At 45.4% G+C, this 27,674-nt stretch overlaps 1 protein-coding gene across 5 annotated transcripts in view; it reads left to right on the forward strand.

The window, feature by feature from the left end:
* OSBP2 (oxysterol binding protein 2) overlaps positions 1-27,674 on the forward strand; it is a 196,067-nt gene that overhangs the window by 60,708 nt on the left and 107,685 nt on the right. Inside the window, exons 1-2 of one of the 5 annotated variants that reach the window (XM_025474562.3) lie at positions 14,793-14,944; positions 19,197-19,333. The exons of the other annotated variants lie outside the window; for them this stretch is intronic. Of the exons in view, the coding sequence (XP_025330347.1) occupies positions 19,234-19,333 (100 nt within the window). The 5' untranslated portion in view covers positions 14,793-14,944; positions 19,197-19,233. Of the gene's footprint in view, positions 1-14,792; positions 14,945-19,196; positions 19,334-27,674 lie in introns of those variants that run through there. 5 annotated transcript variants of the gene reach the window in all.

Raw genomic sequence — 27,674 nt, forward strand, 5'->3', positions numbered from 1 at the left:
CTTTCTCCTAAGACAGATCCATGGTAGTATCCTTTTTTTTTTTCTTCCCTGCAGTCTGCCATCATTAGTTGACTGGCTTGTTTAGTTACTTATTGTCCATCTCTTCCATAAAACCTTATTTCCTCCGGGGCAGAGCGATCCTGTATTATTTCCATGGTGATTTCAGGGCCCAGACCTAGGTTTGGCATTGGGGTCAGTTCCCAGTGAGGGTTTGTTGTGGGGCCAGTGTGCACAGCAGGCAGGACACCCTTGTCAGTGCTAGGACTGTCCCTGGAGAGGAGGATTGGGGTGTCGTGGTTTCTCTGTACCTGTCACCACTGGAGCAGATGAAAGGACTCATGACATGTAATGACATGTAGAAAGGAAGGCCAGGGAGAGCCTACTCATATTGCAAGTTTGAAGGATCAGAGCATGTGAATGAGAATGCAGATCTGTTCTTTGCTTTGGTTTTTTTTTTTTTCTTTTTGTGTGTATGTGTGTGTTTGTGTGTGTGGCACTGGGAGGCACAGCAGAACCAGTGGTAGAAGGGGTGAGACCAGTTTCTGCTTAATCTGAGAAACAAACCAGCATTTGTTACAAAAGAGAGGAGGGTGGTCAGGGACATGATGAGAGGTTCCAGCAGAGAGCTGGGCTGGGGGTGGGGGTCCCAAAGGTTCTTCAAGACTTCATCTTTGTCCTTCTGGGCTAACTTTGTGTTTCTTTTGCCATTCACTTTCCAAATTTGGTAAAATGTTCTCTGGCACTATGGACAGGATGCTGAGCCAAGGAGGGTCAGATTTGACCTTGGGCAAATGATTGTTTCTCTTGGGACCTCGATCTCTTTATCTGTAAAGTGGATGGTTGGCAAAGCTTCTTCTTCTTCTTCTTCTTCTTTTTTTTTTTTTTTTTTTTTGGCAAAGCTTCTCCCTGAGCTCCCGTCTAGCTCTAGAGCCTTAGTCAAACCAGTTAATCTTTCTGAGTCCCAGATTTCTCATCTTCAGCACTCCTGCACAGCCACCAAGAGGATTACATGATAACATATGGGAAACGTGTGGTGCTATGGATGTGACCAATTGCGTTCATCTCAGCACTCTGGTCAGGGAGTGTGCCCCAGCACCCGTAAATCATCCTACCCACAGCTGGTAGCGGATAAAATGACAGAATCATCTGCAGAAGGTCAAGCACCCAGGGTGTTTGAAAAGCTTTCACGGTCTTAAAATGACCTACCTCCAACAACATGGGGTTCTCTGAAATGTGGCACAGTAGCTCCAGCAGGCTGCATCTCCTGGAAGGCAGCTGCCCTCCCCTCTGCCTGCGGACGTGCTGCTGGTGGGTGCAGAGGGACAAGTCATGATCATCTTGAGGGTGTGCCTGCACCTCCTGAAGGAGTGTCTGTGTCCCACAGTGCTGAGTGCTGGGACAGTGGCCCTTCCGCCAGCCGTGCCCCAGCTCTGGATCTTCTCCAAAGCCTGGGACCTGGACACACTCTGGAGCCCAACCCTCAGCAGCACATATCTGCTCTCTACAGAAATAACCAACCTCTTGGGTACCTGAAACTTGGCCTTTTGAGCTTTTCAGTTTTATATTTGGAGCACCCGGATGGCTCAGTTCATTAAGCTTCTGCCTTTGGCTGAGGTCATGATCTCAAGGTCCTGGGATCAAACTCTACATTGGGCTCTCTGCTCAGGGGAGAGTCTGCTTCTTCCTCTCCCTCTCCCCTAACCCCCAGCTTGTGCATGCACACACTCTTTCTCTCTCTCAAATGAATAAATAATAAAGAATGAAAGAATTAAAAATTTCACATAAAAAAGAAGGAACCACCTATTTCCAGGCCACAGTAATTTTTGTTATACAAAAAATAACCCCTGGTAGACCTCTGCACGGTATGCACCGTTATATATTAACCTTTCAGAGGAAACAAACATCATTCAAATGGCACAGTCCTACATGAACTCAAACTTGATGAACGAGGCGTGACAGCTCCCATGGAGGTTAGAGTGATTTGCAGGGGAGGCTGTCACCACTGGGGTAGGTGGGAGAGAGGAACAATGTCAGGGAAGGCTACTTATAGGAGCTGAGACCTGAGCTGGATTTTGAAGGACAGAGAAGAGTTTGAAATGTGGAGATGGAGGTGAGAGGAGAAAGAAAGAAGGAAGACTATCCAGACAGTGGGAATGGGAATGTCTGGAGCAAAGGAATGGTTGTGTTCAGGGACTGTGGGGGTTCTCTGTGGCTGGGGACAGTGTGTATTCAGGCTGTATCATCTCACAGTCCAGTGGTTACCAAGGGGAGGTTTGAAATCAGTCAGGTAGGGATGGCCTTGGCAAGATCTGGGGCTAGGGCCTCCATCTGGCTGGGGGTACAAGTCTCCTGAAGGGAGGACAGTAGCCAGAAGGGCTGACTGATTCAGCAGCCAGAGCACAGAAGCCACCTGCCCGTCCCAGGATACCTAAGCACCTTTGGTCAGCAGCAGAAGCCCGCATACAGCAGAATGGCCTACTTTCTGCCCAAGGACCTTGCATCAGATGGTTTGAGCACTTCAGTTATTTGGAGCCCTTCGAGAAGGGGTTTGCTTAACAGCTGCCATTGGGCTCTTCTCCGGGAAGGGCTGATTTGCCTGCACCTCTTCAGAGGGAAGCAAATTGCTTGCTGAGACATATTTCAAATTATAAGGATTTGAAAGCAGTGAAGCATGATGTCCTGTCAAATGCCCTGTAATCCCATGGTCTTTTCTCTAGTCAATTTGTATTCCCTTTGTTTTGCTTAGTGAAGACTCTCAGATTCCCTCTTACCTATGTATTTGGGGTGCAGATTTGGGGTTCCTTGTTTGAGTTTACTTATCCTTATTTGTTATACCTGTTATGTCACAATCAAGCTCTGAGAGATACAAATGACATTGACACAGTTGTCAAATCTTTCTGCTACATGGGGAGAAAGACTTTTCTTTTAACCTTTTTGTGAATAATCACTAAAGAAATGAACTTTAGCCAAAAATTGGGCAGACTTCTCCAAGTGCACGGGGGCATCGTGGGGGGGGGGGGAGGATGTTCAAACTCCCTAGATGTTGTTTTTGCTCCCTCTGTTTATGGTTGCTTTTTATTGTTGACACTAGGCTTCTTTTCTGTCTGTGAAAGAAAGCAAGCAGTACAATAATGGGACATCGCTTGAAGCCAAAATGTTCCTTATATGCTAAAGTGCATGTATATGTCACAAAGGGCTCTGGTGGGCATCCTTTTGTGTCCTGGGGACTGAGCCATGTGTGGGTAACTCAAGAGATGAACAGGCACAGGCTTGGACTCAGCCTTGGAGGGGCTCTCTGGTTGAGGTGGAGAGTAGGCAGCCTGGATGCACCTTACCCTTTAGAGGGAGAAGTGAGGTAGAGTAAGAGGCCAAGAACATGGGGACACCTGTCCCAGAACCTGTTTCTGGAAAAGAGAGCTGCCATTGGACCCAGTGGCACCCCAGCCCAGGCCAGTACTCCCACAAGGAGGAGGCACAGGTTATAGGAGGAAGGGTCAGGCTGAGCATCCCTATCAGCTGGAGCAGGTTGAGAGGCCTTCCACAAGGGAACAAGGGAAGGAAGTATTACCGGGCAGCCACAATCAAAATGACCAATCTGAACCAAGAACAAGAGAGAGCACAGATGTGGAGTCCACTGTGAGGGCGTACTCTGACCACTGCCCCTCACTCACTCCAGGCCACATGGCTCACTTCTCTTGCCTCTGCTTTCTCACTGGGTCCTGGCCTTCCAGCTGCTGTACCTCATCCCTTTGGCCTGCTGTGCTCTAGGGAGTTAGGCCCCAAAGCTGACCCTAACTTCTAAAGATGCCTCCAGGGATGAGGTCAGCAAGCCAAGGCCCTGCGGGACCAGTTCTCACTAGGTCTGGGGCTGGCTTCCCTGGTAGTTTGGGAAAGCCTGGGGTCTGCATGCAGCTGCCATGTGTACCTGATCCACAGGACCCAGAGGTGCTCTTGCCTTCCATGTCCACTTTATGGTGATGAGCACAGTGCTCATTTTGGCAACTACCTTGGTTTTGTTGGTTTGTTTTATTTTGGTTTATTTTCTTTTAAGTTTTCTTTTATTTAAATTCGGTTAATTAACATATAGTATATTACTAGTGTTGGATTTATTTATTTATTTATTTATTTATTTATTTTTAAAGATTTTATTTATTTATTCATGAGAGACACAGGGAGAGAGAGGCAGAGACACAGGCAGAGGGAGAAGCAGGCTCCATGCAAGGAGCCTGATGTGGGACTCGATCCTGGGACTCCAGGATCAGCCCTGGGCCGAAGGCAGGCGCTAAACCACTGAGCCACCCAGGGATCCCCTGTTGGTTTGTTTTAAACGAGGTTCTCTTTTCCTTATTTATCGTCCTTACTGCTTCTTAGGAAGACAGGAACCAACCTGTCCCTACTATCCTCAGCCACTGTCCTCTCTTTCTCCTCTTGGCCAAAGGCCCCTCCCTCCCTAACTTTCACCCTATGTTCCTCACTCACACCCCGCCCTGTTTGTGGCAAGCCTTGTGCCCCCCTCCCCTGTCCTTTGATCTTTCTTGGAGGAAGCTTGTCTCTGGTGTGTACCTGCCCTGGTATAGCTGATTCCTTTACCAGAAGCTGCTCTTCAACGCTCCTGCTCCTCACCTCTCACCTCCTGCAACTTCACTGAAGGTGGGGTCAGGAGAAGGGCATAGATGACCTGTCCAGCCTGGAGCAAGTTCTGGCATCGTCTTTGGCCACATTCTAGGGCTGTCCCCTCTCCCCCTTCCTACCTCTACAAAGCCTTCCATTGACATGTTGCCACATCTTGCTCCCTATCACTGATCATCCCCATATGTGTCTTCAAGCTCCCAAAGATCCTGTCCTTCGCTTTCTTCTGTCCACCCAAACTTCCCACTATGCAGCCTTTCCCATGGATCCCCTGTGCAGCCCCTACCTTGCCAGGCCCTTCTTGGCCTCTTGACCTTTTAGCACATCCACCTGCCAAACCCCAAGCTGCAATCATCCTGCTTGTGTCCTCCCTTGGGCCTCTGCCCTGCTGCCGTGGAACGCTGGAGACAATGTCTACACATACGCAAGCCACAGCTACTGAATGGTCATGCTTTCTGCCTCAGGCAGCATGCCAGGCCTGGGGAACCTAAGAGCAGTGAGCACAGAGAGCTCTAGGAGGTCAAGTCAGGTCAAGTCTTGGGCAACTGATCAGGTGACCTTCCAGTGGGGCTGGAAATGGGCAGGGACCTGTGTCACAAGAGAGAGCAGAGCTCACCAGCCTTCCAGGACAGTCTTCCTTCATCTCAGATTTATAAGATTTTTCTCTTGTATTATTAGAAGAATCTGTGTGAGGAACAGCATGAAGTCTTCTGGTATTCTTTTTTTTTTTAATTTTTTTTTAAATTTATTTATGATAGCCACAAAGAGAGAGAGGCAGAGACACAGGCAGAGGGAGAAGCAGGCTCCATGCACTGGGAGCCCGACGTGGGATTCGATCCGGGGTCTCCAGGATCGCGCCCTGGGCCAAAGGCAGGCGCCAAACCGCTGCGCCACCCAGGGATCCCTCTTCTGGTATTCTGATGAGGAGCCAGGCAATCCCAGGACTGGCTGATTTACACTTTCAGTAGCTTCTGAAATGTGGGCCTCTCTTGACAATGGAAGGCTTTATCTGGTGTCTGCAGCTGCCATCTGGTGGCTGGATCAAGGCCCTTCTGAGGATGTGCTGGACCTGTGAGGGCTGGTTTGCATATGTGCCTTTGCTCACTCACTTGTCTTTTTAAAAAGGTCCGTGTAGGGTCATCAGAATGTGGTACCTTTGGGGAGAAGAACACAATCAAGAGAATGAATTTACATCTGGACAGCCCCCTGCTCTGAGAGGAGCAAGTGACCAAGGCCAGGGTCATGCCCACCTCCAGCATTTGCCTCCCTGTGCCACTCGTTCAACCAAATCTTGGCATTTTGATATTCCTATTGGGATTGCTCCCCGCCATCTCAGCCCCAGGTCTACCCGGGCCCTCAGCCAAGGAACTTGTCCTTAAGTTCCTGGGCCTTGTCTTCTGGTTGACATACCCTTGCACCGTTAGCTGTGCCCTGATTCCACAGATCCTGTCTGCCTCCTATACATGGCTACCTCTGCACCCTGGGGCTCAGGCTCAGTAATTTGAAGTCGGAGTCTGACCTCTTTTTGGCTGCCACATCAGCTACCCTCTCAGTACCCTTCTGGACCTCTGGCTCTTCCTCTAACAGCTGCCTTCTTTCCTATTCTCTCTTGCTTGGCCTGCCCCAGGATCTGTCCCTCAGTCCCTACTGAGAGGGGTCTTCCTCCCTCGCCTGATTGTCTAGCTTCCATCACACCCACACATCCTTTGGCAAACCATGGAGCAGCCTGGAAACCAGACAGTCCTGGGCTTTTCCTTTCCAGCTGTGCCATTTCCTAGCTGGGTAACTTTGGCAAAGTTGCTTGACCACTCTGTGCCTCTGTTTCCTTACCCTAAAAGCATGTCTATTGATAAAGACCACATAAGGTTGTCAAGAGGAATAAATTAAATATTATAGACTGCTCAGCTCAGCAACTGGGGTGTGGTGGCTGCTCAAGTTGACAGCAGTGAAGCTATTGCTCTTTTGGTGATGACCCTTCAGTTCTGCATATTCTGTCTTCAGGCAGGAGTAATAGGGCCCCTTCACTGAGCCAAGGTACATATACCACACAGCCAGCTTTGGGAGTAACCCCTCCCTACCACATGGATCAGCATACCCTTAAACCCAGGGCTTCTGTGGGGCCTTTATCAGTACCTCCCCAGTGTGGGTCCCCTGACAGCTTCCTTTCCTATCTTTCAGTGGCTCTTGAAGTCCTTGCCACTCTGTATGTCCTCGCTACCCCAGCAAAAGACCTTGTCTCCTTCCCATTCCATAGAGCAAAAAAGTCCACCTTCCACACCACCTCAGCTCTCTACCATCAAACTTAGCGACCTCCCTGCATCCACCCCTGTGTGACTCCGGTGGGACCTGGTTCCATTACTATTCTTTCTTTCCTGTAGCCTCAGCTTCTCTCCTGGCTTTTCCCCACTGCTCCATCTGACCCACTACCCACTGCCTTGAGACTGCCCTCATCACAGTCTTTGGGTTACCTTCCAGACCTGGAAGTCGGACCAGTAGTAAACCCGAGTGTCCTGTTTACTCCTGCCCTACTTCACCTCTCACATTCAGCTGTCCTAAGATCCTGTGAGTGCCAGCCCTGAACAGTTTTGCATCTGCCTGCTGCCCTTCATCTGCATGGCCTCCACCTTGGTTCAGCCACCTGGCCTCTTAGGTTCTGAACTCCAGACTCTTCCAATAGAGACTCCAACAGCCAGAGTGAGTCTGCTAAAATGCATTTCAGCTTGATTCCTGTTCTCAGTAGGATGAAGTGAAAAGTTCACTGTGCAGCTAGAAACCGTGAACAGAATGCATAGGGCAGCTACTTAAGCACGTTGGAAATTAAGTAGCCACAAGCATATTGGAGAAGACCATAATTTGAGTGTTCACCACAGTGAACAGGTGGTAAGTTTATAACTTTTTTTCCTTCCAGTATTTTCCAGTCTGGACTTGGGGGATACCCATGAGTGAGCAGACGGAGAGAGTTCCAGGATAAGCCCTCTTGTTCAGGCCAAAGGAGCAGGAAAGTTCTCCTGGCAGTAAGAGTGGCAGCAGGGGGGCTGCAGGTGCCCAAAGCTTTGAGGTAAACTCTCCCCTCCAGGAGAAAGAGTTGTGGTCCCAAGAGGGTGAGTGAGAATCCCTGTTGCATTCTTCTCTTTCTCCTCCCATCCACTTGGCTTCAGATGTGGGTGCAGTGATGGGAAATGGGCAGTGGAAATAAATAAATAAAGCCCCAGTCTTGGGCCAGAGGGCAGAAAGAAGGAGCCCTTGGGAATTGGAAAATACTGAGATATCACAGAGAGGAGCTTGGGAAAGTGACCCTGTAAAGTTGTTTATGAACTTCAAGGTTCACATCCAAACTACATGTGCATGAATCAGATCCTAAACTGCATACTTGGAAAACTGAACTAAAAGCCACATGAACATCAAAGTTCCAGTGGCCACTAACTGGCACAGATGAGGGAGAGATTAAAATAGCAAAGGCATTGAAAGAGAAACTGATAATGGAGCCATCACTAGGAGAAGTTTGGTCAGAACTTGTGGCTTGAACCCAACTGCCTGCTAAAGTGAACCTAAGCCAACTGCCTGCTAAAATGAAAATATCAAAGTGCTCACAGACAGGAATGAAAGAAGCAATTAGCAGTATAGATTCCACAGACATAAAATAATAAGGAATACTACAAATAACTTTACCCACAATTCTGACAACCTTGATGAAATAAGCTGATTCTTCAAAAATCATAAACTTCAAAATGCACCTAAGATCAAGTATATAACCTGAATAATCTAATGACATTGAAAAAACGCATTCATAGTTTAAAACCTTTCAAAAGGGATCCCTGGGTGGCGCAGCGGTTTAGCGCCTGCCTTTGGCCCAGGGCGCGATGCTGGAGACCCGGGATCGAATCCCACGTCGGGCTCCCAGTGCATGGAGCCTGCTTCTCCCTCTCCCTCTGCCTATGTCTCTGCCTCTCTCTCTCTCTGTGTGACTACCATAAATAAATAAAAATAAAAAAAAAAAAAAAGTAAAACCTTTCAAAAAAAAGAACAAATATTCAGACTCAGGTGCTTTCACTGGTGAATTCTATCAAGCATTTGAAAAAGTAATTAACACCATTTGCTCACAACCTCTTCCAGAAAATAGAAAAGGAGGAAACACTTCCCAGTGCATTATCCTGATATCAAATGGGACAAAGACTTCAAGAAAAAAACTTCAGATCAATATTTCTCATGAACATAGATGAAAAAGTCCTAGTGTATTGTAGCAATATTTAAATAGAATAATATGTAAGTAGCAATATATAAGTAGAATAATATACCATGATAGAGTGGGATTCATACTAGCTGCACAATATAGGTTCTATATTTGAAAATCAATCAGTGGAGTCACCATATTAATGGTCTAAAAAATTACATGATCATGTCAATTGATGCAGGAAAAAGCACTTGAAAAAATTCAGTATCATTCATGGCAAAAACATTCAGCAAATTGGGAGTTCTTCCAAGTAAAGGAATTTTGTCACCTGATTAAGAGGAATTTTAGTGGTGAAAGACTCCTAGATCATTAACAAGGCAAGGATGTCCATTCTCACAACTCATGTTTATACTCATACTGGAAGGAAGTCCTAGCCAGTATAATAAAGCAAGAAAAAGGAACCAAAGACATTCATATTAGAAAGGAAGAAACAAAAACTATCCCTATTTGCAAATGACAAGATGGCTATGTAGAGGACCTTAAGAAATCTAAAACAATACTCTCAGAATAAGTGAGGTTAACAAAGTTACAGTATACAAGATCAATACACAAAGGCCAATCATATTTCTATGTCCTAACAGTGAGCCTTTAAAAACTAAAATTTTAAAAAATAATTATAATGCACCCCCATGAAATACTTAGGTGTAAATATCACAAAACATATATAATATCTGTATACTGAAAACTATAAAATGCAGATAAAAGACCAAAATGAATAGAAAGACAATGTTCATGGATCAGAAGATTCAACAGAGTAAAGATGTCAGTTTTCTCCAAATTAATGGATTTAATGCAATTCCAATAAAAATCCTTTAGCAAGACATTTTTTTCAGTGTTGACAAGCTTATTGCAAATTTATACGGAAAGAAATAAGAACCAGAATAGCTAAAACAATTTTGAAAAATAAAGTTGGAGTAACTACCCAATGTTAAGACTTATTATAAAGAAACTGTAATGAAGATAGTATTGTATTAGCAAAGAGACAGACACACATATTAATGAAACAGAATAATCCAAAAATGGACCTACACAAAACAGTCAGTAGGATTTTGACAAAGGTACAAAAGCAATTCAATTGAGAAAAGATCGTCTTTTCAACAAGCAATGTTGGAACAAGTGAACATTTATATGTTAAAAAAGTATCTTGATCTAAACACAAAATTATAACACTTTTAGAAGAAAACATAGGGGAAAACTTTTGTGACCTAAGATTAAGCAAAGAGTTCTTAAACATGACATCAAAACCATAATACATAAAAGAAAAAAACTGATAAATTGAACTTCATCAAAAATGTGAAACATGGGCAGCCCGGGTGGCTCAACGATTTAGCGCCTGCCTTCGGCCCAGGGCCTGATCCTGGAGACCCGGGATCGAGTCCCACGTCGGGCTCCCTGCATGGAGCCTGCTTCTCCTTCTCCCTCTGCCTGTGTCTCTGTCTCTCTCTCTGTGTGTCTCTCATGAATAAATAAATAAAAATCTTTAAAAAAATACTAAGTTAAAAATGTGAAACTCTTACTCTGCAAAAGACACTGCAAAGAGACTAAAAAGTCAGGCTATAGACTAGCAGGTTGTATATTCAATAGAATATACATTGTGTATATAGATTGAATATACACTGCATATATTGTTTGCAGACAATGTAAGGAGTTCTTTTTTTTAGCGATTTATTTATTTGTGAGAGCATGCATGTGAGTGGGGGAAGGAGTAGAGGGAGAGGGAAAGAATCTCAAGCAGACTCCCTGCTGAGTGCAGAGCCCAACATGGGGTCGATCTCATGAACCTGAGATTATAATCAGAGCTGAAATTGAGACTTGGATCCTTAACTGACTGAGCCATCTATGCACCCTGGGACAATGTAAAGAATTATTTGAACCAACCACACACAAAAAAACCAAATAACCCCCTAAAGTGCATAGATCTAATAAGTGAGTTCAAGAGGGTCGTAGGATATAAGATCAACACATAAAAATCAACATATAACTATATATTGGAATGTGGGAATAGAAATTTAAAACACAATACCACTTATAATTGCTTCCTCAAAATGAAATAATTAGGCATAAATCTAACAAAATTTAGTATACAGAATCCGTATGCTAAAAATTACAAAATGCTGATGAAATTCAAGACCTGAAGAAATGGAGAGACATACCATGTCCATGGACTGAGAGACTCAATAAAGATGTCAGTTTTCCCTGAATTTATTTATATACTTAAAACAATTTCTGTCAACATCCTAGAAAGATACCTTGTAGCTTAATCTAAATTTTATATGGAAAGCTAAAGCAGTTTTTAAAAAGAATAAAGTGGAAGAAAAAAAAAGAATAAAGTGGAAGAAATCAGTTTACTGAGGTAAGACTTACTGTATAGCTAAGAGTAATCAAGACAACATGATGTCATGATGTTGGTGAAGGAAAAAAAACCTATAAATCAATTTAACAGAATTAAAACCTCAGAAATAAACACAAATACACCAAATTGATTTTTTGACAAAGGTACTAAAGCAATTTCCTTTTTTTTTTTTTTTTTTTACTAAAGCAATTTCGTGCAGGTAAGGTAGTCTCCTCAACAAGTGATGCTGGTAAATAAATTTAAAAAAAATTAAAAAAAAAAAAAAAAAAGGGATCCCTGGGTGGCGCAGCGGTTTAGCCCCTGCCTTTGGCCCAGGGCGCGATCCTGGAGACCCGGAATCGAATCCCACGTCGGGCTCCCGGTGCATGGAGCCTGCTTCTCCCTCTGCCTGTGTCTCTGCCTCTCTCTCTCTCTGTATGTGACTATCATAAATAAATAAAAAAAAATTAAAAAAAAAAAAAAAACAAGTGATGCTGGAATCATTGGACATTCATAGGCAAAAAAAAAAAAAAAAAAAAGCCTCAACCTAAGCATCAAATGGTATACAAAAATTAATTCAAGATGGGGCATGGATTTAAATGTAAAACTATAAAACTTTTAGAGTACATATAGGATACTTTTGGGACCTGGGGTGAGATGAAGAGTTCTTAGACATGTTTACAACATGAGAAGCACACTCTACTCAAGAAAACATTAAGACTTGCACTTTAAATTTAAAAACTTTTGTATTGCAAAAGACCCTATCAAAAGATGAAAAGAGGGACTCCTGGGTGGCTCAGTGGTTGACCATCTGCCTTTGGCTCAAGTCGTGATGCCAGGATCCTGGTATGGAATCCCACACTGGGCTTCTGGTGGGGAGCCTGCTTCTCCCTCTACCTGTGTCTCTGCCTCTCTCCTTGTGTCTCTCATGAATAAATAAATAAAATCTTAAAAAGGATGAAAAGACAAAGTACAGACTGGGAGAAAATATTTGCAAATTACTTGTCCAAGAGAGGACTATACCTAGAATATACAATGAAGTGCAAAAACTCACCAATAAAAAAACAATCTAAATATAAATGGGAAAAAAAAAACCAGAGATTTCACTGAAAAGAAGATACAGGCAGCAAATAAGCACATAAAAGGTGATCATTATCATGAGTTATTAGAGAAATGAAATTAAGATCATTATGAGATATTACCACACATTTATTAGAAAAACTGAAATAAAAAATAGTGATAATACCAAATGCTAGCAAGGATCTGTCCTATATGTTGCTGGTGGGAATATAAAATGGTACAGTTATCTTGGAAAATAGTTTGGCAGTTTTTTACAATACTAAACATGCAATTACCATATGACCCAGCAGTCACAGCCTTGCACATTTATCCTAGAGAAATGGAAGCTTAAGTTCATACAACAGCCTGTACACAAATGTTCAGAGCAGCACTGGTTTTAATGGCAAAGTACTGGAAGCCACCCAAATGTCCTTCAGTGGGTAACCAATTGAGCAGACTCTGGTCCACAACACAATGGAATACCACTCAGCAATAACAACGAATGAGGGCAGCCTGGTGGCTCAGCGGTTTAGGGCTGCCTTCGGCCCAGGGCATGATCCTGGAGACCCGGGATCGAGTCCCACGTCGGGCTCCCTGCTTGGAGCCTGCTTCTCCCTCTGCCTGTGTCTCTGCCTCTCTCTCTCTCTCTCTGTCTCATGAGTAAATGAACTTAAAAATCGTAAAAAAAAAAAAAAAAAAAAAACAACGAATGAGTTATCCATACATACAACAACTTGGATGAATCTCAGAGGTATTATGCCAAGTGAAAGAAGACATTCTCAAGATGTCCTATGACCCCATCTATATAATGTTCTGGGAAAGGCAAAAACTGTAGAGATGGAGGACAGATTTGTGATTGCCAGGGGGGAAAGCTGGAGGGAGGGTGTGATACAAAGTTATAGCATGAGGGAGTGTTTTAAGGGTAAAGGAACTGTTATGTCCTAGTTGTAGAGGTGTATTATGAATCTATACATGTGTTAAAATGCATAGAAGGCAGTAAAATTTGTTATTCGAAACAAATTTAATTTAAAAACAAAATGCAATTTTGACTTGTATTCTTTCTTTGGCTCTCCCCTGCCCTCCAGATCTACCCAGCTTCCTGACTCCTCATCAGCACACTGTCTTATTGCCAGACATGCTGAACCTCTTCCCTGCAAACCCCTAGCACCCAGCCTCTTCCCACACCCTGCTTCCCCTTAGGTCTGCTTCTCCTTTAAGGAAAGGGTCATTCTGGAAACTTCCCTGAACCAGCCCCCCCTGCGTGGGCCAGATGGTTGCTTCTCTGTGACTTGCCTTAGCTAGTGGTTAATGTGAATATGGGCTTCCCAGAGCCTCAGATTCCCTGTTGTCAGTCCATTGGAGGCTTTTATTATGTGCCTCCCAGGATCCTTGCAATTCAAAGATTTCTAAGTCCGTGGAACCAGGCTCGCTGGGTTCAAACCAAGGCTCCCTTACTTATTAGCTACATGACCTTGGACAAGTTGCTTGCTGTCTTTTGCCTCATTCTCTTCTCTAAAATGGGCTTAATAATAGACCCACCTCTTTGAGGTGCTGTGAGGATTAACTTGAATATTGCATGAAAAGAATTTAGCACTTGAATTGGCAAATGCTCAAGAACAGTTAGCTGTAGTCATTGATAATAGCCACCTTGGCAGCTTTAAAATAATACGGGTTCCCAGGTCCTGATAAATCTGAATGAATGAAAACAGTACTGGGTACTCCTTAGGAAGGAGTGCCAGAATTAGCACATAAAAATACAGGCCAGGGGATCCCTGGGTGGCGCAGCGGTTTGGCGCCTGCCTTTGGCCCAGGGCACGATGCTGGAGACCGGGGATCGAATCCCACGTAGGGCTCCCGGTGCATGGAGCCTGCTTCTCCCTCTGCCTATGTCTCTGCCTCTCTCTCTCTCTCTGTGTGACTATCATAAATAAATAGAAAAATAAAATAAAATAAAAAATAAAAATACAGGCCAACCAGTTTGATCTGAACTTCCATGTATACAGCAAATAATATTTTAATGTAAGTATGTCCCATATAATAGTTGAGACATAAACCAAAATGTATTCAGATGTAAAGATTGTCTTGTTATCTATCTGGATTTAACTGTATCCTGGGAGATCTTGACACTCAACCCACTTGAAAGTTATGCTCCTGACTCCTTGGGTAGGGTCGAAAGTTAAACCTCCCAGTCAAAAATAGTAGTTTTTCACTTGACACAGGGGGGAGCTAGAGGATAGTTGTTCACTTTCTTTGCTCCTAAATTGTCTAAGGAAGCAGGCCTGTGGGCTGCCTTGTGACTTACCTCTCAGTACTTGTGAATCATTTTCAGAAGATCTGCAAGCCTGTGTCCCAGCAGGGTCTGGGAGGCTATAAGAAGTGAACACAGAGCCAGCTAGCTCTCTCTCTTGACCCTACTTCCAAGAGGGTTAATCCATCCCCTCAGAGTCTTCATCTCTTCTGCCCTGCTTCCCCCAGCCTACTCTCACATTGATGTCATATCCCTATTTTGACATCACAACCCCATGCTTGGAATTAACCTAGGCAGCCTAGATTCTGCCCTTAGAGCAACCAAGGCTGGCATTTGAACAAGGGGTGAGGGGATTTTTGGTTGGCTGGTAGCCCTAGGGGTTGACCCTAAAGAACATCTGGGCAGCCTGCCATCCAATTGCTCCAAAATGAAAATCCTCTAAAAGGTAGGACTTCAAGGGCTTTCCTTTTGTCCCTGTTGGCTGTGGTCCTCCAAGGTAGAAATAAATTCCTGGGGAATGTGGATTTGTTCTGCTCTGTAAACAACTCCTGGGAAACCTGATGCCTTTGTGCCTTGGGATGCAAGTGGCTTAGAGAAATGCTGGTCTCTCCTTGGTCCACTCAACACTCTTCTCTTCCCATTTGAAGGAATGACTTCCTGAAATGCAGTTTCCTACTTGTTGCAGGGGAGTTGTTCCTTAGTGTTTGGAGAATGCCTGCAAGTACTAAACCACGGTGTATTCTTCTGTGGCCACTTCCTCTGTCTTCAATCCCTAGAGGCTGGGCGGGGACAGGGCTGTGCCCTTCTCAGCACAAAGGGAAAATGCAGCCACTTTCCAGCTATTAGCTCTCAGATCCCTCAGTCCCAAAGAGAAAGATCCCCCATCTGCTTAGCTGGCCCAAAGGTGTAATGAGATCTCTTGTGAGCTTATTAAATTAGTAAAATATTGACTGGCCTTGATTAAACAACACACACACAAAACCATGAATAACTTTTCTTTAACTTCCATGTGGGCATGAAGTCCCCTGGGATGAGCACGTTAAAAATCTTAGGGGAGGACTACCAAGATTCTGACGTGATGGTTATGTGGTGCCTAGGAACCCCCATTTTTAATAAGCATTACACACAGGGCTCATGCTGGCCTCCCATGGATCTCATTTTAAGAAATGTCATCTGTTCAGACTCTTTGGATTCTTTACCACAGCTGGCTTGCTTCCCCTGTTTCCAAATGTCATGGTTTCCATTGAATGGGGATTTAATTCCATTTTACTCCCACATACTTATTTAATGCACTGGATAGAGAGAGACAAAAGAGACGGTGTAGGGTGAACACCAGGTACATTCATATCCGATTTTTTGTCACCTGTCTTCCAGGCATAGATGCAGCCTTTTCTCTACCTGACAGGGGGGATTGTGTCTACCTTGGAAGTTCTGTACCCTTTACTCATCATAGTCTCTTCATGGTCCTTCCCTGAACTGAGAGAATGGAAGCAGGAATGTGAATTATTGGTTATTGAAATCAATAGTGGTAAAGCGTATTGCTGACTGAAGGGATTAGCTTTGTTTCTGTGGTGGCCCCAGGATGAACATTTACCAATCCCTGGGATGGTAGCCATTGTCCTTAATAGGTCAGCAGCTCAAGGTGGGCATTCCTTCCCCACTTGTGCTGTGAATTCAGGCTTCCTTGAGAATGCCTCACAGACTTCTGAACAAATCAACACATTTGTGCCTATTTGGAAGAGAAATCAGTTTCTGGTTTGGAGTTCTTTGGATAAGGCAGTGTCCCACATCCAGGTGTTAGGGCCTGGATCCCCTAGTGGTCTCAGTGCTGCTCTCTATGCTGCTGGTCCAAATGGGAGGCAGGTAGTGTCCTGGCCCTTGGTTCTTTGTCTCAAGTTATGGTGTGGAAGGATTGACCTCACCCAGATCCTCCAAAATGTGGATGGGTCGGCCTTTCTTTTCCCTGAAACTCTTCTCTGCCCTGACCCATCCCAGGGCTGTCTCATTCAGTAGGAGTGAGGGAAGAACAGAGGGAGTTGGTATCCTCTCAACGATGCTAGGACAAGAAGCTGGGCTCACTCCCTTCCACGTGGCCAAGGAAGGGGAGGCCCTGACTGCCCACTCTGGTTTTGGGGAGTAGAGAAAAACCACTGCCCAATTTGAGAAATGGAGCTTTGGGAACTTCGCTAAGATAAAGGACAGGACTGTGCAGGACAGGACAGCATCCTGAGGGCTCATTTCAAGTGGGGCCACTTAACTCTGCAGCTTCAACCTTGAGAGTAGTAGATGCTAGTAAACATGTGCCAGTGGAAAAGGATGCAAGGAAAAGGTCAGGTGGGACAGTTGGACTCAGGGATGCTCCAAAACCCCCGGGATGGGGTTTTCTAAAGCCTTTTCGTTGTTACAGAAAATTTAAGACAAGAAGAGAAGTGGGCAGGAGAGTCTCAGGAACCCACACATAGCTGTCACTCAGTTATCACCTCAACCTTGTCTCTATGCCTCTATCCTCTTTCCCCATCTTTTTGAAGCCAGTTGCAGACCTTATGTAATTCCATTTGTCTGTATTTCAGGATGTATCTTTAAAAGAGTAAGGATTAAAAAAAAGAAGAAGAGGAGGAGTAAAGATTCATTCTTAAAAATTTAACATAACCAAAATACTGTTATCACACCTAAAAAATGTAGAGTGCTTTGGAATGAGGTTTACTTAAGGGAACCAGTGCTCTCTCTGGTGTCTAAGAACTAGAACTAGGAATGCAGTGGCTAAAGAAGGGGGGCACACCTGTGCTTCCAGCTGAGAAGGCAGGGCTTTATTCAGAGTTTGAAGAAACCAAAGAGAAAGTTAACATCCTTCAACTGGTAGAAAATTCTGGCCTGTCACAAAGAAGCAAGGTGTGGCGAGGCTCAGGAGGACGCGGAAAGGTGGAGACTCCCATTGGTTTGGCCTTGTCAGGAGGCCCTGCAGGGCAAAGAGCAGGGCTTGAGCTGGAGTCAGTTCTCAAGTAGCAAAGGCAAGAGCCACCAGAAGGGGACTTAGCACAGCAATGGTATTTATTCTGTAGGGGGTTTTGACAATTTGGATTTAGATGTTACCCTGTGACCCATACAGATGGCAGCAGCTTACCCCGGAGGGACTCATATAAATCAGTGCTAGCCGAAAGAGGCCCAGGGTAAATGGGTCACCAGCAAGTTTGAATGTATGTGCAGAATTTGAAGAGATTGATGTTCAGTTCTCAGAGAAATTGAATTGGATTTTCACAGTGAGGATGACAGGCTGCGTCTGTTCTGACTTCAGCTCTTCCCTTTGGACCCTCTGCCTGCCCACCAAGCCTTGGAGCCAGCCAAAAGATGGTCCCTTATCTCAGTAGAAAATAGGCATTCTAAGATGTTAGTGTTGGGAGGTGGTCATTATAAGAGGATTAGAAGGTCAGAGTCATTGACTAAAAAAGTGGACTAAATGGTCACCATCTACATTTGATACAATCTTACCATTAAGATGGTTTGAGCATCATTTTCCTGCCAGGGCAATTACCTTGATTATTAATTGCTTTCTTCATAACTAAAGGACATAATAGCACTTTACTTTTTAATTATTAGAATCATAAGGCTTATGCTTTGTTACCATTTTTTTAAAAAGATTTTATTTATTTATTCTTGAGAGACACAGAGATAGAGAGGCAGAGACATAGGCAGAGGAAGAAGCAGGCTCCTCGCAGGGAGCCTGATGAGGAACTTGATCCTTGGACCCTGGGATCACAACCTGAGCTAAAGACAGTTGCTCAACTGCTGAGCCACCAGGTGCCCTTACTTTGTTACTGTTTAGATATTAACCTGCTTGTGTATCAGTGGGCATGAGTGCCAAGCTCTGACATAGGTGAGGCTGTTGGCTCATTGTGTCACTAGCTCCAAGGCAGAGGGCCCTGGGGACCAGGTCAGAATGTGTGACCGAGTCCTAAAGGCACACTAGGCTGGGACATCTTCCAGGGATCCTCCCGCACTTCATTTTGCCAGTTTGAGCTTTGATTTGGAGATAAGCTTTGAAAGGTCAAGGCTAAGTATTCTAGGATATAGACCTGTAAGCCTGGGCTCTGCTGGACTCCCAGGCAATTTCTGAGTCTGTTGCATGGTGGAGTGTGGCTTAGTAAAAAGGGTGCAAAATTTGGAATCCTAGATTTGCTCTGAGTCCCTTTGTGACTTTGCATGAGCACTTCAAAACCTCAGTTTCTCAGTCCATCAAAGGGAAGAATTATGGCTATATCACAAGATGGTTATAAGGATAAATAACAAGAACAAACGCAATAAGAAAATACAAAACAACCTAGAGAAGGAGCCATGAGGCACAGCTGACAGGTGCCAGTCATTACCACCACCCACTGTCCCTGACTCTTCAGTCCACATCCCTGGTTGACAATAGATCTGCATGTAGTGGTCTTATGCACGTGGGGATGCCTTCTAACTGCACTGGAAACACTATTATAGATAGGACTTGTTTACTAATTCTTTCTTTACAATTATTATTTTGTCATGGTTTTCTATTCAGGGTCAGTTAGTGACAGGGAATGAAAACCCACTCAAACTGTAAAAGTAGGGAGTTATGCTCAGGGTGTGTCCTGGAGGGACAGAATGTGTCTGCAGCTGCTCCCGATTTTTCCATTTCTGGTTCTCTCCTGGTTTCCTCTCTGCTTTCTTTTCCTCTGCAGATGGGCTTCTGTGTTCTTCTATGACCTTGTTCTGCTGATGGGGCTGACCTGCCCTGGCTGTGCTGGCCTTTGTGCTGCTGTCTCTGTGCCACAGTTTCAGATTCTTGGGCGAGAGGTCCCAGAGCTGCTCGTAGAAGGTACCCAGTCCCGGTCCCATCAGGTGTGGCCAGAGGAGGCAGGGTCATACCTGAGGGCACCTGAATGTGTTTAGTAAGGGAGAAATCCTGCCTCCTCTTGGATCCTGCCCCCTTTTCTGCAGACTCTACCCTGACCATGTCCAGCCTCCATCCAGTGGTTCCTTACTGTCCCCTCCAGGAGCAGAAAAAAAGGACAGGAGGTTAGACAGCAGATGTATGGGTTCTACATGTTCTGTGGCTGCCCCTTGCCCATATCCATCCCAGACCAGAGAACCATGGTGAGCTCACACCCAGCTCTGGAGGGAGGCCAGGCGAGCAGGTGGGTGTGACAACATGAATTGTGGAAGGGAATCATTGGGGGAGAAGACAAAATCCCCTGGAAGCAGGGGCGGGAGTCATGGAGCTTCTGGAGGCCCTTCACAAGTGGACTGTGTAGTCAGGGAGGGCCTTGTGAGCACAGGAAGAGCTGGGCCCAATGGAGGCTGGCTCTCAGCAGCTTGGTACTCATGTGGCACAACTGGGCACAATGGCTCTGGCATCCCAGGGCCTCAGAGTAATTCCTGCACCTTGGGCTGGTGTGGTGGGCTCTGGGCTGACCCCCTTCCACTCTGTCAGACTCAGTAGCTTCCCTTGTTCTGTGTCTGGTGGTCTCTGGTGAAGATATCTGTTTGAAAAATGGATTCCACTACAAAAAGTTTAATAACAATTGGTGTAGAGCTGTTACATGAGGTCAGCACTAGCTTTGAAACCAAGGCTGAACCTGAGGGTGGCAAGAGCATGGACAAGGGGCAGGGCCTGGCCATTTTCATGATCTCCCAAAGGAAGCTTGTAGGGGCACCTCCTTGGAAGGCTTCACAGTACTTGGCCTGGGTTTGCCCTTGCAAACTTAGCTGGCATTACTCTGCAAGGGCTCCCACATCAAGGGTCCTTTCTCCTCCCATGGAAAGGACAAAGGCTGTACCCATGCACAGGCCTTTAATGCCTGGATGCAGAAAGAACATTCGGTACAGCACTCAGATGTTTTGTGTGTACAGGGCTGCATGCTTGTAGGCTGCCTTTGTCCAGGTGGGAGTAGGGAAGAACGAAGCTGGGCCAACAGGCAGCCCTGAGGCCAGAGCCCCAGGCTGAATGCAGGCCACCTCTGGCTGCTCAGCTCCTGCAGCCTTGGGCGCAGCCCCCTATAGAGAGAGAAGAAATCATCCTAGTGGGTTCATGTGGGGCCAGGACGGAGACTGCACTCTGGGATTCTGGTGGGCGAGTTCTGCTTTTAGATGACTGGGTGGTGGATTTTCCTCTCCTGCCAGCACCACCTCACATTTTTCTATAGAAGACAACGGAAACACTTGACTGCTCAGACAGGGGGTGGCCTCTCTTGAGGAATGGGATTTTCATTTTAATTAGGCTCTCCAGTCATGGTGTCATGCCTGCCTTGGAAGAGTTGCAGCTGCCCATCTTTCTTCATCTCTGTTAGACGCTAGAAGTGGGGAGGCCAGACTGGTTCATGGGACGTCTTGTCATTGATGAGGCAGCTCTGTGTTTGCAGAGAGATCCTATTCATAGCTGTTTTGCGAGCTCAGCCAGAAGAGTCACCTTCAGGACCTGGCTGCAGAAGCCCTGGGGCCCCAGCCATCCTGGCGGCAGCTGTGCCAGCTCTAGGCAAGCCTGTGACTGGTTAGGCCCGGCTTTGAGGCTGCTGCCAGGTCTGGCTCTCCGTCTCAGCTGAGCACTGTCTTCTGTTGCCTTTGCTTTTCTGGAACTCAGGTTCCTGTCTGTAGAAGAGAACTGACGAGAGCCCCTAGGCAGTTAGACAGCTGGTGTGAGCCGCACAGGCTGTGCAGTGTCGCGCACACACACACACACACACACACACACTCACAGGATGTGTGACATAACAGGATGGCTGTTATGTCAGGAGTGTTCTTCTGCAGGACACCTTCCAGTCCAGCTCAGCCCGGCTGCTTCCCACACTCAGTGGGTGGGCTCCCAGGCCCTGGTGCCTCTGTTTCATAGCACTCAGTACAATCGTGATTGTTATTTACTTGTGTACTTACTGGTTTTTTGTGTTTTTTTAAGATTTTGTTTATTTATTCATGAGAGACAGAGAGAGAGGCAGAGACATTGACAGAGGGAGAAGCAGGTTCCCCACAAGGAGCCTGATCAGGACTCGTTCTCGGGTCCCAGGGATCACACCCTGAGCCAAAGGGACGCTCAGCCCACTGAGCCACCCAGACGTCCCTGTATACTTACTGTTTAATGTCTGATTTCCCCGATAATCCTGGCCTAGGCCTTATTCATCTCAGAGTAGACATGCAGCAACTATTGGTTGGGTGGATAAAGGAAGGGATGGAAGGAGGGAGGATGCATGAATGTAGAAGATGCCTGTGCTTTGGCCAGGCACAGGGGTTCCTTCCATTCATACATTCTGGGTACTGAGCCTTTAGGCCATTCAGATACATTGCACAAGGATCCTCACAGAGCCAAGTTTGAAAAGCATGTCCGTCTGAAGGGCATTACCAAGAGTGTGGGAGATCTGGAAGGACTCTAGGCAGCTAATCTGGAGAGACCACAGGGGAGCATTGGTGGCCTCAGCAATGGGCAGTTCAGCAGTAGTCACCATATTTAGCTCTCCAGCTGCTGCTGTTCACATGAAATGCCGTAGGAACGGGAAACACTTGGCTGTGAGTGATAATACAGGACTTAGGGTTTTTGCTTCTGCATGCAAGATCAATGTGTGGTGGTCTTTACCCCCTGTGTGTAGGACTGGCCTCAGCCCCTAGCAGCAGGGTCCTAACCACCAAAGAGGGGTGGTTCCTGAGAGAAAAAAGAGTCCATGTGGGGGTGGGTCCTGTCCTGGTTACTCAGCTGTGGTATGTGGGCACTGGCTTTAGCATCATCCTCACTGAAATGGGGACAGCCTCAGTGCTGGCCCAGCTGACTCTGCAGGGTAGCTATGAGGCTGGGTGTATAGGAGAAAGAGTTGCTAGGGGGCACTGTTGGGGTTGTCACTGGCAGAGGTGTCCAACAAAAGTTGGGCCCTCTTCAGTCCCTCCATGGGGTGGTGGTCTTTATAGACAGTCATTGTCATTGGAGTAAGTGCCAGGTGCCAGGCGGCTTTTGTTAGGAATGTGCTATTATGCAGGACCAGTCAGAATGCTACAGGTGAAAAGGGTATTTCTAAACATGTCTGCCTTTTAAGAAGAAAGCTTTATTGTTTTATAAAAGTATACTCAGTGGAAAAGAGAAGAGTAAACCATATTGAAAAATGGATAAAAGGGATACAAATCTCCTCAAATCTACTAACCCAGAAATGGCCACTTTGAAATCTGTACTCAACAGCATTACAGACATTTTATTTATGCATAGATGTGCATTTAGATCTAGGTATATACTTTCTTTTTAAAATTTTATTTATTTATTTATTCATGAGAGACACAGAGAGAGAGCAAGGACATAGGCAGAGGGAGAAGCAGGGAGCCTGATGCTGGACTCGATCCCACAACCCTGGGATCACGACCTGAGCCAAAGGCTCAACCACTGAGCCACCCAGGTGCCCCTAGGTATATACTTTCACATCATCAGGGGAAATTTCCAAGGTTCAGTTTTGCAACTGACTCATCAAACTCAGCATATTATAGACATCCCATGCTGACAAATATATATCTGTGGCATGGCTTATTATGGAAACTTGGTAGCAAGTTACATGCATGTGTACACACACACACACACACACACACACACACACTCTTGAACAATTCTCATGGCCAGTCTTATTTCATCTCCCCCCATCTTCTGTATCCCCTATTTTTGTGTGTGTGTGTGTGTGTGTGTAAAGTACATGTAACATAAAATTCACCATTAATGGCATTTAGCACATTGACAGTGTCATGCAACTGTCACCTCCATCTAGTTCCAGAACATTTTCATCACTCCTGAAGGAAACCCCATACCCATTAAGCAGTCACTTCTTATGTACCCTTCCTTCCACCCCTGACAACCACTAATCTGCTTTCCCCTCTATTTTTTTTTAAAAGTCCCATTTGCAAACATTTTGCTGAGTATCTCTAAAAAACAAAGACTCTTGTAAAAACACAAATCCAAGACCACTAACACACCTGGAATAACAATTCTTTAATATTACTTGTTTAAATGTCTAATTATAATGTCATTTTTAATCGTTCATAATATTCCACTGAATGGATATAGCAGAATTAAATTGATAATTTGTAGCCATTTAGGCTGTTTGCAATGTTTCCCATTATCAAAGAAAGCACAGAAATGTGCTTTTTTTTTAATGACAGTAGTGTGATTTCTGAAGGGTAAATTCTTAGAAAAGAGATTACTGGATCAAATACATGTTTCCCATTTAGATATCATTGCCAAGTTATCCCCCCATAAAGCTTCCACTTTATACTCTCCTTAGCAGAAAATGGATGGCTTGGTTAAGAGAAGGTGTTCCCTGGAAATATTCACGTTAGTCCTTTGCCATAACTTAAGTAAAAGTACCACTACTTTCCCATTTGTATAGAAATGCTCTGTCGCACTGGATGAAGGGTCTCCCAGATGCCATGGTAGCTCAAGGCCCTCAGTTGATAACCAAATGTAGGAGAAAAATGCCATGTTGCGGCATCCACAGTGACAGCCCCTGGAATCGTCAGCCAGGGAAGGACTCGGAGCTATTGGGGAGAGTGTTGGCAATAATATTGGAGGGCAGGAAGGCAGAGGGCCCATTAGTGGAGCCAGGGACTGGTTCCCAGATGTGCTTATCAGTCTGGAGGCTGGGTGGTGGGAAATTGATACTCTTTTGGAAGAGAGGGAAAAAGAGAACTGGTGAGAATAATTATCCTCTGCCATTCAGTTAAACTTGATTTCCTGTGCTATTAAAGACATTACTGTGATATTAAAGGACATCAAAAAGAAGAAATAAAAACATAATCATGATTCTGGCCATGGCCATGCCTTTGGGGCCCCAGTCACATCTCACCCCTCCCACCCCCACACACAGCTGAAGTTGTAGTGACCACCACACATCTTATCTCACTTGGCATCACAGTATCAATATTCAGCAGCACTGCAGCCTTGGTTGTCATTTTTTTAAAAAAGATTTTATTTATTCATGAGAGACACACAGAGAGAGGCAGAGACCCAGGCAGAGAGAAGCAGGCTCCATGCAGGGAGCCCGATGTGGGACTCGATCCTGGGACAAGATCCTGGGACTCTAGGATCACGCCCTGGGCTGAAGGCAGGCACTCAACCTCTAAGCCACACAGGTGTCCCTGGTTGTTATATTTACGCTTGCTTCTAGTCCTAGTTTTCGTACCCTGCTGTCCTTTGACTGGACACTTGAACAGCTTCCAGTTATGGCCTGTTATAAATATAGTGTCCATGCATGCAGCTATCCTCTCTTTTGTGATGCTTTCCTAGGAAAAGTTGTGTCTTGGGGGAGGGGCTGTGGAAGGGGACATGCAGGTGGTATTGTGGCTCTTGATTCTACTGTCTTCCAACGCAGTTGTTTTTAAGGAGGGGAATGCCCTGCAGGAGGGAGGGTACCAGATCATAAAGGGTTAAGTCAAGTATACAACATGTGTATAATCTAGAAATAATTATTATTAATATATTGGGGCCAAATAATAAAAAATAATTTTTGGATGGGGTGCATAATCCTAACAGCTTGGACATCTGGCTTGAGTACTATGAGGACCAGCACCACCTTCTCCTCGTTCTCTGCCCACTGCCCAGCACAGAGTGGCATTCCATAAACATTTGGCAAAACTTCTAAAAGGTGGTCCCGGGCAGCACTGCTCCCTGGCCTGCTCCTGAATGGCTGGACTTCGGCTTACTCAGGGAATTGATGCCCTGCTGCCTTAACTGCCTTGGCCTCCCCACACTTCATAGGTACACTTGTTGCTGCAGTAGCTAGATAGAAGTGACTCCAGTTGACAAGTATCACATATCCTGCCCTTCCCTGGGAGAGGTCCAGAAGGGAAGTACTTTTTTTTTTCTTTTTAAGTATCCCCAGTTCCTTTCCAGAATGAAGTTGAAATGGAGCCAAGGGAACAAAGGAGGGGTTCAGTTTTGTGCTTAAGTGGCAGGGACCAGACTCAAGGCAGAAGGATCTTGGGCCCCTTTAGTGGTTGGGTATTCTTTTCCCTGGTCTCACTACCCACCCTGGCCCACCTGGGTGGCCCTGACCTTAGCTTGTCTTCTCTCCCTCCCATTAGCTCTCAGCTCCTCATTTACACAGAAATACAGCTCATTCCCACTCCTCAGGCTTTCCTCTTATCCTTCAGTATTTCTTTGCTCATCATTTTCCCATTCAGATGTGTACTTTGGTGTGCCAGTCAGATTCTCATTCAATATGAAGCAAAAACTGTAATCTATTTGTAGTCTATTTAAAACCAAATGAAGGTGCCTGAATTGGATTATTCAAGCTGAGCATTCAGTCCTTGATGGGCTCACAGCCCTGGGTAAGCAGAATGGCACAGTTATTTGATGTTATCTGAAAATTGAGTCATCTCGTATTGTTTTCTAGATGGCAGTACCAATGCGTTTGCAGTAAATATGCTACAGTGATCCATTTCTTCTTGAAACAACAAAGTGATTATCCTGTAGCAGGTCCTGGGGACAAATTAAGGCAGCAGGGAGTGGAAAAACAGCTGAAAATCTCATCAGTGAGCTTTACTTAGCCCTTACTCTGTGTAACAAGCCAACGCTTGTGAAATACCAGTGGGCTGTGACTCTGACTTTCCACTATCCATTGTACAGACACCCTGGCCACTAAGATACTGTTACACTATTTTCATCAAATCCCTTTGGCATTTGTGGGTGCAACTTCTGTCAAGTCAACTTCCCATTCCTTAGGCTTTGGTGCACTCCTTTTAAGCAACCCGAAGAGTAAATTCCATGTACTAATTTTATTTTAATATAAAAATCATCCTCAAAAGGCAGCCATTCCTGCATTTTAACTTCATGGTTGCTGCTACACATCTGTCCCTTGGCTCAGGCCTCAACTTGAGTTGTGATTGTGGAAAAGCCAGTGAGGAGCCTAGGGGTCTCTTGGCCAGGACATCCACCTCTCCTTTGGAACCTGCACTCCCCACAGACACACTAACTCTTTGTGTTTCTCTGTGTAAAAAGCCCCTGAAGTGGGTTGGAGCATTCTGAGCTTGGGCTGTTTGGAGGGAAGGAGACATTAAGGGATGTCTGTTCCCTGTACCCAGGTACTGAGACTGACCATAGGTGGTGCTGGGTCCTGTGCAAGACATGATGGGGCACTATCTCAGTGACTCAAGCAGTACCATTGAGAGGGAGGGAACATTTTCCTGTTTATAGAAGAGGACCTCGGTGCCTTTTTGGAAATCACTGTTAGGAGGTAATGACATTTTGATTGCCATCTAGCTGTTTAGCTAGACAGTCTACTTCAAAAAGACTGCTGAGGGCAGGGTCCACCACACAGGAGATGCTCAGGAAAATGTCCACTGAATGCAAGGTGGCACGGAAATCCAAACAGAGACTTTTGCAGCTTCAAAGCTAGGTCTTCTTGCATCCCCTAGATGAGAACATAGTGAAAGGCAGGAACACATAAGGATGATTTTCTTTGTTATTTAGTAGGGGACACCCAGGAGTAGGGACATTTGCTCAATAGATGGCCATGGAGCTCTGCAGGCTTAGGAGAGTTAATGCTGCTTCCTAAAAGTCCAGGTGCTTTCCTGCTTTTTTGAAATAGCAGTTTTATCACATCAGAACTCAGGGAGAGGGAAATAAAGCATAACTGTTAAGTTTTTATCAGCTATAGTGCTGGTGTCCAGCCTAAAAGCAGCCCAAGAAGGTGATCTACAGTCACAAATAGAATTCTATCAGGACACCTCTTTCTTCTGCAAAGGTCCGAGCCAGTTGGTGAGGGGCAGGGAGGATATCCGTGGAACGTGAACAGTGGCCCTGGGTGGACGGTGGACTATGCACTGGCTTTGTGTAGGCTGACGGGAGAGGAGGACCTGCCTAGCAGAGGAAGGTGGGGCTAGCAGCCCCAGTGAACCAGGAGATCCAACCACAGGAAGGTGCCAGGCCTCATGGCCTTGGTGGCTTGTAGCAGCTCTCCCAGCTGGAGCACAGGGCCTTTTGATGGACAACCACTCTTCTTTGGTCTTCCGTATGCGTCTTTAAAAAAAATCCTGGCCTGAGATATAATCGATACTCATATCTCGCATAAAAACAAATTCCAGGACATAACTTAAAACATTAATGGTCCTTCATTGCAGTAAACTGCCTACATTTAAAGTGCCTAATTTGAGAGACGCCTGGGTGACTCAACGATTGAGCATCTGCCTTTGGCTCAGGGTATGAT

This window comes from Canis lupus, chromosome 26 (genome assembly GCF_003254725.2).
Source record: "Canis lupus dingo isolate Sandy chromosome 26, ASM325472v2, whole genome shotgun sequence".
NCBI classification, from domain to species: Eukaryota; Metazoa; Chordata; class Mammalia; order Carnivora; family Canidae; genus Canis; species Canis lupus.